Raw genomic sequence first — 11653 nt, 5'->3', positions numbered from 1 at the left:
ACTGAAAAAGATGGGAATCATTCTGTTGGCTGAAGTCTTCAATTCTGAAGTCTAAGAATAAATAAGCTTGCTGATTACAACTTAAGATAAGAAGGACCAAGTTTAGAACTATGAGAAGCTCAGGTATGTCTTATAACACTTCCCTTAACAATAAGCATTTATTTGAAGACAAGCTGATTGCAATCAATGGCAACACCAAGGAAGACTTAGTAGAACCTTGCTCCCTAGAGTTTCCACTGGCAGTCAGGCCGTTTTTACAGAGTTCCCATAGGTAGACTTGAACCTCCAACTTTTCAGTTGGTTAAATCTCCTTGAACAACTGTTCTGGTCACAGATAAGCTTCAGAGTCAATAAGAATGCCAAGCACTCAAGTGTGACAGGAAAGAAACTCTAGAGAAACACAATAGCAACATACCAGGCAAAGAGCCCCAGCCAAGTGAGATGCGTGAGGAAAATAAGAACGCCATGAAAAGGAGGGGGGGAAGGAAGAAGCTTTGATGATCAACTTAGACCCCATGACCGGAACCAGGTACTGAAGCAACTATGTTCTCTGTTGTTGATTTGTTGTTGTTTTTTTTAATGGTTTCTCCCTCTGCTTCCTACTGAAAATGGTTCTAGGGAAAGATATTGTTTCAGATATCAAGGAGGGGTGTAATGAATTGTTATGGCATGGCTGTGATAACGTTGCTAATAAATCTTTAGATGTTCTCTCTATTGGAGTGATTTATTGTACTCATGTTACCCATAGTCCACATGTCACACACACACACACACACACACACACACACACACGCCATCTGTTGTTAGATGCCGTTGAATGGGTTCTGACCCCTAGCGACATCTGCTCAATAGAACCAAATATTACCCTGTCCTGTGTCATCCTCACATCTGTTCCTGTGCTTGCATCCATTGTTGCAGCCGGGGCATCAATCCATCTCCTTGAGGGCCTTCCTCTTTTTAGCTGCCCCTCTACTTAGTAACACTTCCAGTTCACAATCAGCAGCCACTCCACAAGAGAAAGACAGGGCTTTCTACTCCTGTAAATCAGAGTCTAGGAAATTCAGAGGGGGCAGTTCTATCATGTCCAATAATGTTGCTAAGACTCAGCACCGACTCAATGGCAGTGAGTTTGGTGTGGACTTTTTCGACTTTAATAAACGTGATGTCTTTGGCCTAGAACTGGATGCTCTTGACAACATGTCCAAACTATGAAAAAAAAATGCATCACAATTCTTGCCTCTAAGGATCACTCATGTGGTACTACATCCAGCTCATAGTAAGGGCTTAATGTTTCTTAAATGAAACTCTGCTAGCACAAAAGTTAAGTGGTTGACTGTTCGCCAAAGCCCAAAGATGATCCTCCTGCCATATTACAGATTCACAAAAAAAAACAACTACTCAAGTCTTACCAGAAGGGTGGTAGTCTGTGAGCTCAGTGTCAGTGGTAGAAACCAAGTTTGCACAGGACATTCCTTGAGGCTGCTTTTCTCAGAGCCCCCTTCACATCCTTGTTCCTCAGGCTGTAGATGAGCGGGTTAAGCATGGGAGTTACCACTGCATAGAACACAGACACTAGTTTTTCCTGCTCTTTGGAAGACTTTGGGGTCATGTAGGTGATAATGGCTGACCCATAAAATAGGATGACAACCATGAGGTGGGAGCCACAGGTAGAGAAAGCCTTCAGCCGCCCAGCAGTTGACTTCATCCTAATCACAGTCACTATAATGTTGCCATAGGAAACCAAAATTAAGGAAACAGGTATGAGGAGAATAACCACCCCCACAAGAAAAATGGCCATCTCGGACATGTGGGTGTCGGCGGAGGCGAGGAGCAACAGGGCGGGGGCCTCACAAAAGAAATGAGCGACGGAGTTGCTGCCTCGGTAGGGTAACCGCAGAGTGAAGGTGGTGTCCACAATAGACACAAGAAGGCCGCTGCTCCATGACCCTGTGGCTAGCTGGACACACACCCTCCAGGTCATGATGCTGGAGTAATGCAAAGGATTGCAGATGGCCACGTATCGGTCATAGGACATCACTGCCAGAAGGGCACATTGTGTCCCACCAAAAATGAGGAAGAGTAAAAGCTGAGCTGCACAGCGTAGGAATGAGATAGTCTTCTTCCTGGACAGCAGGTGAACAAGGGCCTGAGGGACGATGTTGGTGGAGAAACAGAGGTCTACCAGAGACAAGTTGCAGAGAAAAAAGTACATGGGCATGTGAAGATGGGAGTCGAGCCGGACAAGGGACATGAGAAGCAGATTTCCTAGCACAGTGACCAGGTAGACAAACAGGAATAAGACAAAGAGCAGTTTCTGGATGTAGGGGTCATCAGAGAGTCCCTGGAGGAAGAACTCTCTCACCAGGGTCTGATTTGTCAGTCTCATTGTTTGTTTCTTTTTAATGTGAATGCTAAGCCAGGGCCTCTGACGGTAAGCACTTCAGAGTTAGAAAGTGTCTGGGTTGTCCCCTTGACTATCAACTATTTCTAGAATTCCCTGTACAATTCCAGGGGCCTTAACAAACAATCATGCTTCCTTAGTTGGTACCTTTTCAGTGCTGCAAAACAATGCTTCATCAAAGGGTGCATTCCATTGTGGGTGTAGTCTAGCAAAAGAAGATTAGAGCAAAAGAATCATCTATTTTGTATTTCACATTTCTGATAACAGAACAATAAACTTAATTCCACTCTGAAGTCATTCCATTTAATTAATTTCCTTTTATGATTAATTCGAACAAGTCTATCTTAAGCTGCTCTTGCCACCTTGTTCTTACCTCAGGATTGTGTGGATTTGTTGTTGTTTCTGCTGCTCTGCACATACAACTCATTATGTGGATTTTTCTCAGATAACATAGTCATGAAAGTTATGTGTGAAGAATGAGAACCAAAGTAGCTTACATATTGGGCATGTTTCTCCGGGAATAACTTGTCTAAAAGGAGCTGGGGAACCAAGAGGTCATGGAAGACTGTGGATAATATCATTAGAAATCCTGTCTCCACCTTCAACCCACAATTAATTTGAGCAATAAAGGAGTTTCCAAATCTGCAAACCTACAATGACAATAGAAGTTTCATTTAAACCACCATCTTGACCAGTTTCTTACTCAGTACACACAGCATTTTTCACCCTCTCCAGTCCACCATCATCTTCCTCTGACCTGCACCATGTGTCCAGTACTTCCAGAGATTTAAAAATCTTTTGAAAATGATGTATGTGTTTTTCATACATCAGGAAGAACTGGCAAATGGAATGTATCCTCATATCAAGCAACACAAACATAAATGGTTACACTCGCACTAGGCCTACTTTTGATTAGCCATGGGGGAATTGGGAGTAAGTACTAATTTAATTTTAATAAAATAAGAACCAGTTTCACAATCCCCTAAAATGTTTTAAAAGGTTATATATCTTATGATCTCCAAAAAGTGTTGAACTCCTCAATCTTCTCCATTTCCATTTTGTTTTCCTTCACTCCTTTCCTTGAATAAATCTTACTAATATAATTTTAAATGTTTAATAATCCACATCTGAAATATATGAATTTTCAACACTCAAATAAATATTTGAAAAATTCCACATTTTTATACCTCACTGTTCATTCTTTAGGAATTTTCTCTCTACTCATACGTGTAGTGCTAGATGTAGCACTCATTTCCTTGTATGCTCACGACAATGGGAATATACAATCAACCTGATCTGTTGATCAAATACAACAAATTAATGCAACCAACTGTAAAACTCAATTTGGAAACATGCTGGAAAGTTTGTCCAAAGATTCAGCTCCTAGAGCCAAATAAACCTATAGAGGAAGATACAAACCATAGTCAAATTTTATCCACAGTGCTTAGTGGGGGTTCTTGGACATCATACTTGTATAGCAAATTTTAGTATGAAGGATGAATCTAACAGTTAGTTAAAACGAACTGACAAAGAATTGTTTGTAAATAGAAGTATGAACTGCTGTCAAAACAGCCGATATGACAATACATTTTCACAACACAAGCTATTTCACTTTAGATACTTCCTGAATTACCGTCCATTTAGTGTGAGGCACGACCTGGTTGGTCCTTACATCTCTGGATCTTATCATCTCAGCTCAGCTTTTGACTTGTTCCTCTTTCTGCCACTGCTTGCACCCTCACAGGTGTAGACGTTTGAGGGCAGCTGCAGGGACCCTGTTTCTAGGAATCTTTCTTAGGTCCATGAAAGGAGGTAGCATAAATACTTGACACAGTTCAAAGTGATACCAACATTGAGGGAGTAATGTAATGAAAGGGCATCTATAGAATATTACTCTGATACTTCCCTTATTCATCTGTCTAACAACCACAGGTTTTTCAAGATCTCATTTAGGAAAGACATTCTTCAAAAAGGGCCCTTTCACAGAAACATACACTTGTCTCATTCCTCTCATTCATTTCCAACAGACACAGACACAGATGAACACAAATAAAATGACTCACAGTCTATAGTGGGTACATGGGCACCTACACCACTGTAAGCACACTTACATTTTAGGTTAACAGGTTATATTAAACATTTTTGATTTTCAGTCTACTGCTGTAAATGCACAAGGGCAGAGGTCACATCTTTCTTCCTTTTTCACAGAAAATAAGGTTAATCCTGAAATGTACAAAAAGTAAACATGTAGTTCAGCTGGCTTTCCTGAACTAAAGCAGTTAGACAATGAGTCAGAGAACAGAGTGCATAGTCAGAGAACAGAGGTTCCCCTGGATGCTGCGCTTACAGCAGCAGAAGATGAACAACTGCTCTTCTGATTTAATTTTTAAAAACATGCTCTCTCCCCATGCACATGTAGAGGAGAAGATGCCCCTCCAACTGACTGTGACTCTGTCAGGGATCGCCTGTGAAGGAACCATGATATCCATCAAGCTTAGTTTCATCTAATTCCCTTTCCCCACATTTTACACCAATTTATACATTTTTTTCTGTAAAGGGACCCATGCCACCAGATAACAGCATCACTGAGCCACGTACATTTTTCATCTGCCACTTCTTTTAGGAAGAGGAGCCTAAGGAAACCTAGAGGAACCAAGGAAAACAGTAATTGCTTTCCTGGATTGCAAGATTCTTTGTGTTCAGAATCATTTCCGCATATCCTCCCCAACGACCTACTATCTTCCAAACCAATCTCAACACACGAGTAAGAACTTCAGCATATGGACCAATGTGTGGGAGGTTTACATATGTCTCTGTAGGTGGAGAACAGGTATTCTCCAAAGGTAATGCAACATGAAAATCAAAAGCAGATCCACTGTGTGCAAAACCATGGTTATATTTATCACAGAAGATGGAGGTTACTTTGACAAAATTGGTAGGAATTTAAAAGTCTGTGAAGAGATTGAAATTAATCCATTTCCAACAAATGTTAATCAAAACATGATTTTTTTTCTTCCAATAATGTTACCCAAATGAAATGTTCTTGCCTGTTAGGTAAAAAAAAAATTGTTAGTATTCCAAAGCCAGTAAAACACTACCCTGTTGAGAATGTTACAGGTGCCTTGGCAGCAGCAAGAGGACGATGGAGACAGAGAGCATCTCCTTCTAAAGGCACAGAGTTCAGGAAAGTCTTGGAAGCTCAAGGACCAGAGAGAAAACCTCACATCTCCTATTTCCTTCTGCTCCACAAGAAGAGTTTGCCTTGGGCCCCAGGGCAGGTTGTGTGAGAATTCCACGACCATTTTCCTTAAATGAATCCCAAGGGGGAATAGGAAGAGTGGCCTCGAGAGCAGTGCTCAGGGGACTTCTGCATCATTAGGGTGGATCCTGAGCTGTGTTTCCTTGCAGGTGATTCCCTTGTGGCTATAAGAAGACAGAAAACAGATTTAATTATTGCTCAAGTTCTAGTCACAGCCTCTGCCACCAGTTTCTCTTATATGTCTTATTTTGGAGGAAATGGTATATTGTACAGATTATGGATTTAGTTTCTGGAGAGAGAAATAATAGGTTGTACTTCATATCTCCCACATGTTCTCCCTGTGATTTTTTGAGAATTTATGTGTTGTATGGAGGGAGAAGACCCCAACGTCAAATATATTTTAGAGAGACCCCTTTCACTAAGTCTTAAATAAGACAAAGATGTGACACAGACAAAAATGAATGCTCGGAATGAGGGCGAGCACCGCATAGGGTCATCATGGCCTCCATGGGAGTCACAGCCCTGAGGCTAAATTATGTTGCTGTTTCCTAGTTAGGGGCCATCACCTCCTCCCTCACAGCGACTCTCTGCACCACAGAAGCAGACACTGCATGCCCCTTCTCCATGCTCACCATTATTTCCTGGCCTGAGCTCATTGTTGCAGCCACTGTGAGCGTCCATAACATCTAGGGCCTTCTCTTGTTCACTGCCCCTCTACTTTACCAAACATGATGTCCTTCTCCAGGGGCAGGTCTCTCCTAATAATATGTCCAAAAATATGACTAAATTAAAGCATGGAAGACAAAGTAAATTCTTCATAAATATCATGATTGGTAGCAGATCAATTAATCACCGTCTTAGGTGCGAACGTGGTAGCTGAAAAGGGACCACAAGTGAGATACATACACTATTGAAGAATAGGAACATGTACAGGACTGGCTCTGGGCCCTCTGCCCATCTTCTGGGAGAATGGTACTTGGGCACTGTAAGATCAAGTGCCCTGAAGTCAAGACTGCCCCTCCCCAAACTGTCTAGGGGAGTGGTAGTAATCCACTTTGAACTGCACTCATTTAGAAGGCAAACTTTTAATACTGCTGGTCAATGATTAAGGAGCTCTGGTGTTTTAGAGGTTATGAGTTGAGTTGTAGTGCATATGGTCAGTAGTTTGAAACCACCAGTTGCTCTTCCTGAGGAAAAGATTTCGCTTTCTACTCTCATAAACAGTTACTGTCTCAGAAATGAAACACTTGGGGACAGAGGAGGGGTGGTTGTGGTCAATATGAGTCAGTATTGACTCCATGGCAGTGAGTTTGGGTTTCATTTTGTTTTGTTTTGTTTTTGGTTAATGATCACAAATAAATCGAGGAGGCTGAATTTATGTGTAGATTGTGATAGTTAGGTTTATTGTGTCACCTTGGCCCATCGGCACATGTGGGATTAATCCGGTTGCAGTGTGATTGGAGGGCAAAGAGATAAATGCAAGGCCTACCATCCTTGCATTTGCTCTCTGGTGATCAGAGCAGCTGTGGCTGCCTTAGCTAGTTCTCTACGTCAACCTGTGAGCGACAATACCTGTGGACTAAACTAACCCATGGTTTGTGTCACTAAAGCTTGAGGCTCCTTCCAGATCTGCTGTCTCATGCTGCTGGTGTGTACATCTCTTGAGCTTAAGACAGGTGGAGACTGTTGCCTTGCATAGCTTGAGTTCCATATGTCGTCTGGGCCTCCTTCGCGAAGCTCCTGAGCTATGGACTAGTGGTGACCCATCCTACTGTTTGCTGCCTGTGGGCAAACACTGCCTGCATTGCCTGAGGAAGGACTCTGCCATCTGCTTCCTTGACCTTGGAAACGGTAGGTCACGTGAGTTGAAGGACATCCAGTACATTACCTGTTCCATGTAAGTGAGTTGAAGCGAGCACTCTAGGGAAACAAGATCATAAAGATGGGCTTCTCAAATTTGTTCTCCAGCCTTATTAGGCCTAACAACACTGAGAATGCTACCTCTACCCTAAGCATGGATACATTTCCACTCTTACTAGAGAGGGTGGTGTTAATCCATGATGTGAAGTCATGAAGCTACTATCCACAACATCCCCACCCTTACATGAAGTGCTGGTGACAGGAGTGGTCCTGGGTGAGCGCGTGCTTGATATTTTCTAGCAGTTTTGTCAGGATGAGAGTCTAGGGAAGCTCGTTGGCTGGTCTTCCTTACACTAGAGAATGTGAGCCAAAAAAGGGATAATCTCAGAAACTCAGAAGTACGTCTCAAGTCCTGAATAACAGACCTAAAAGCTTCTGCATGTGCTACAAAGGATAGTCTTCTCTCTTATAGTCATAGTGCTGACACTGCTGAGAAACAAATCCAGAGTCTCATCATACGAGTAACTGGGATAGAACAGTGTCTGATATTAAAGCAAGGTCATTTATCGGAGAGAATTGGGACCCTGAAACATGGGATGGGAACATATGGGTTAGTAATCTAGAAGAGGGGAGATGAGGCAATAGAGTGGTTTGTGGCATCCCAGTCAATAGCTCCACCCTCCCACCTGAAGGGATGAATCTACTATCAGTAAAACAACTCACACTTGAGCAAATTAACCAAACTGTTCAAGCTGACATGACACGTGGGTTTGAAGCCATAGCATTGTCTGGGGGGAGATGCCTTACAAGATATTGCTGCGAGCCCCTAGGAAAACACCACCACCCATTAAACCTGTAACTAGAATTAAGACTTAGAAAGTTCCTAAACGTGAGGTTCAGATGATGACTCAGGAGGAAGTGCGCTATGCTCATAAAGATCTTGAGTTTTCTAATACGTAGAAGCAGAAGCCTGGGGAATATCCCTGGGAAGAGTTCCTAAGGGTGGGGGATACCTGTGCAAGAATGTAACAGTGGACCAGTCTGAGGTTCTTGATATGGGCCCCTAAGCACAGATTCTTCCTTCAATGTCTCAGCGAGAGAGGTTAAGAGAGGATCTAATAGCTTATTTGGTTGGCTTACAGAAGCAATGACTGCCAGATGGCCTAGATGAGGCCATCTTGAGGAACCTGACCTACCTTGGTGCACTGGAGGAGAAGGCATCCAAAAACTTAGGGAAATTGCTATGTTGAAATGGCTCTATCAGAAAAATCCCATAGACCCCAAAAAGTAGAGTCCTGAGGAACTACCCTCACCACAACAATACGGGCCAGCAGCTCTGAAGACTCCTGGGACTGCTATTTTATGTTAACAGTGGATTAACAATGGGAAATTCCCTAAGTGTATTCTGACCATTTGCCTACAGTGGGGCTGTCTGGGCCCCATAGTGATAGGGGCCAAGTGTCAGCATTGAATCAACAGAGAAAGGGTGGGCATGGTTATCCTACTAATCAGAACAACCTGTCTTGTGTGGGCTTATGTCATTGGCTACTTAACCATGGTATTCCTAGGAGTGAAATACATGGGAAACCTATTAAATAGTTACGAGATCTATTCAGGCAGAAGGATGTTAGATCAGGGGAACAGCAAATAGAGAGTCACGACCTCCTCAGTCGACTCCCAGACCTGAGCTGTTTACAGACCCACAACCCCTTGAATGAGGGGGAGGCCAGGTCCCTTTGAAGAAGGACCCTGCTATACCCCCAAAGGTTTATACTGTTAATCTTTCGTGGCGTCTTTAAGGAGTGCTCCCATTGTAAATTTCAGCCTTCTGAAATCCTACTAGTGCTCAGAACTTAAGCTCCAGAATAGTTCATATCATTTGTACAATGTCCAAGCAATGTGCCAATGAAAACTTTTATAAATGCAATTAAACTAATACCTTCACATGTAAGAGCGGAGTATTACCTCTTATTGTAAGCAGGGCATGCAAGTTCTTGTAATATGGTCGATATCTGAGCTTTGGGAAGTGATATCATATGTTCAGCATCTCTGTCACTCAAATTGAACATTATTCTGCTAATGAAGGATAAAAGTAGATACTAATCTGACTCAATAAGCCAGCAATCCATAGCAAAAGGAACCACATCCAAATGATCCCGACATTTTCCAGACTTCTCCTGTAGTTGGAGCTCCTGGTGATCCAGATGCACATATTCCGGTTTATTGTGCTTCACTTTATTGCATTTTGCAGGTACCAGGTGTTCCTACAAATTGAAAGTTTGTGGTAACCTTGCTTTAAGTAAAAGGGCATTCGTGACATTGTGGGCTGGACTGTAATTTCTATCTTTTCATAATTCCATTGCACGCTTAATAGACTGCAGTATAGCAAGAACATTGCTCTCATATGCACTGTGATGGAGAGGGGCAGACGAGTTTAACTCCCTGTACTGAGGTGGTCAGGAACCAAACTCTCACTATCTCTGAGTCCCTATGCCTGTGGTCAATGCACGCATCTGCTAACTGGGAGGCTGGAGGCTTGAATTCCCCCACAATCCCAGATACCATTAACTAACTCAGACTTTGTAATATTGCCACATTAAACATTATGCTAATTTTGGGCTCCAAATAAAACATATTATCATCAGGGACCAGTCCTGCAGAATATCATGCTCAGTAAAGTAACAGTTAAGAGAAAAAGACAATGGATTTATCAAATGGATTGACACCATGATGCAGGTGAGACCCATCAACCATTGTGAGAAGAGCACAGGCCCTGGCAGCTTTGCGTCCTGTGGTACCCAGGTTCAGAACTCGCTCCACGACACCTGACCAGAGCATGGACCTCCTAAGTATGTTGCCATTTCTATTTTGCAAAGGTATTTATCAGGAATAAAAGTTGACTTTTTTGTGTGTGTGATTAGTTTTTTATTTATTTATTTATTTTTTATTTTTATTTTTTAACAATTTATTGGGTCTGATACAATTCTTTTCACAGTTCATACATATACATACATCAATTGTATAAAGCACATCTGTACAGTCTTTGCCCTAATCATTTTTTTCTCTTTTCTTCTTTTACATTTTATTAGGGACTCCAACAACTCTTACCACAATCCATACATATACATACATCAATTGTATAAAGCACACCCATACATTCCCTGTCCCAATCATTCTCAAGGCATTTGCTCTTCACTTAAGCCCCTTGCATCAGGTCCTCTTTCCCCCCCCCCTCCCTTTCCCCCCACTCCCTTTTCCCCCCTCCCTCATATGCCCTTGGTAATTTATACCTCGTTATTTTGTCATATCAAAAGTTGACTTTTTAAGATGCCTTGGGGCATTTATTCAGCTGACCTTCTTAACCCCCATTTTGATCAGCTGATATGAATAATTGTATGAAACAATTACTGATATCAGGCCATGAAAACATTAATGCAATAATTCATTTAACTGCGATACTTCATTCTTTTGTAATACAGATACCATGTCTTTATTTTTATTTTATTTAGCGTTTGTATCTGTGTTCATGGTTTCATGCTTCTTCAGTTTTTAAAATTTACTTTTGCTCCCCAGCCCTTCGATATGCTAGATCAGGTCAATATATTCAAGTTTGTTTTATTTTTAGGTTTTCGTGTGTGTGTGTGTGTGTGTGTGCGTGTGTGTGTGTGTGTGTGTGTGTTGTCCTGTGTGTGTGTTCAAATAGTTTATTCAGAAGAAAAATGAAACACGTGTAAAATTGCTCAACTGCATCAAAGTACAAAGGAATGCAATTTTGTGTGCACACATACACACATAGAAGATACAGAACATAATGTGTGACAGGATCTCAATTTAGGAGAATTGCTGTTTCTGTTTTTAGATGTCCTCTAGTCGATTCTGACTCAAAGCATCCCTGGAAGCAGCAACCCTGTAGACAGCAGGATGAATCGCCACTCCTTCCTGCATCGATCGTCCTCACACTTGTTGCTATGGTTGAGCCATTGTTGCAGCCATTGTAGCAATCCATCTTTTCTAAAATCATTTTATTGGGGACTCGTACACTTATTATCACAATCCATACATCCATACATTGTGTCAAGCGCATATGTACATTTGTTGCCATCATCATTCTCAAAACATTTGCCTTCTACTTG

At 41.9% G+C, this 11653-nt stretch overlaps 1 protein-coding gene across 1 annotated transcript; it reads right to left on the bottom strand.

Moving 5' to 3' along the window:
• Positions 1-1438: 1438 nt before the first annotated feature.
• On the bottom strand, positions 1439-2386 carry LOC142446731 (olfactory receptor 2D2-like). Its single transcript, XM_075548476.1, has one exon. The coding sequence runs from the start codon at positions 2384-2386 to the stop codon at positions 1439-1441; it is 948 nt and encodes a 315-aa protein (XP_075404591.1).
• Between the last annotated feature and the right edge of the window lie 9267 nt (positions 2387-11653).

The sequence above is a fragment of the Tenrec ecaudatus genome, chromosome 4 (assembly GCF_050624435.1).
Source record: "Tenrec ecaudatus isolate mTenEca1 chromosome 4, mTenEca1.hap1, whole genome shotgun sequence".
Classification (NCBI taxonomy): domain Eukaryota; kingdom Metazoa; phylum Chordata; class Mammalia; order Afrosoricida; family Tenrecidae; genus Tenrec; species Tenrec ecaudatus.
Note: the sequence above shows the minus strand (reverse complement) of the source record. Positions and strands in the feature narration are given on the sequence as shown.

Bases quoted from the DNA above. Each gene is read 5' to 3' on its own strand.
- LOC142446731 (XM_075548476.1), bottom strand. From the start codon at position 2,386: ATGAGACTGACAAATCAGACCCTGGTGAGAGAGTTCTTCCTCCAGGGA.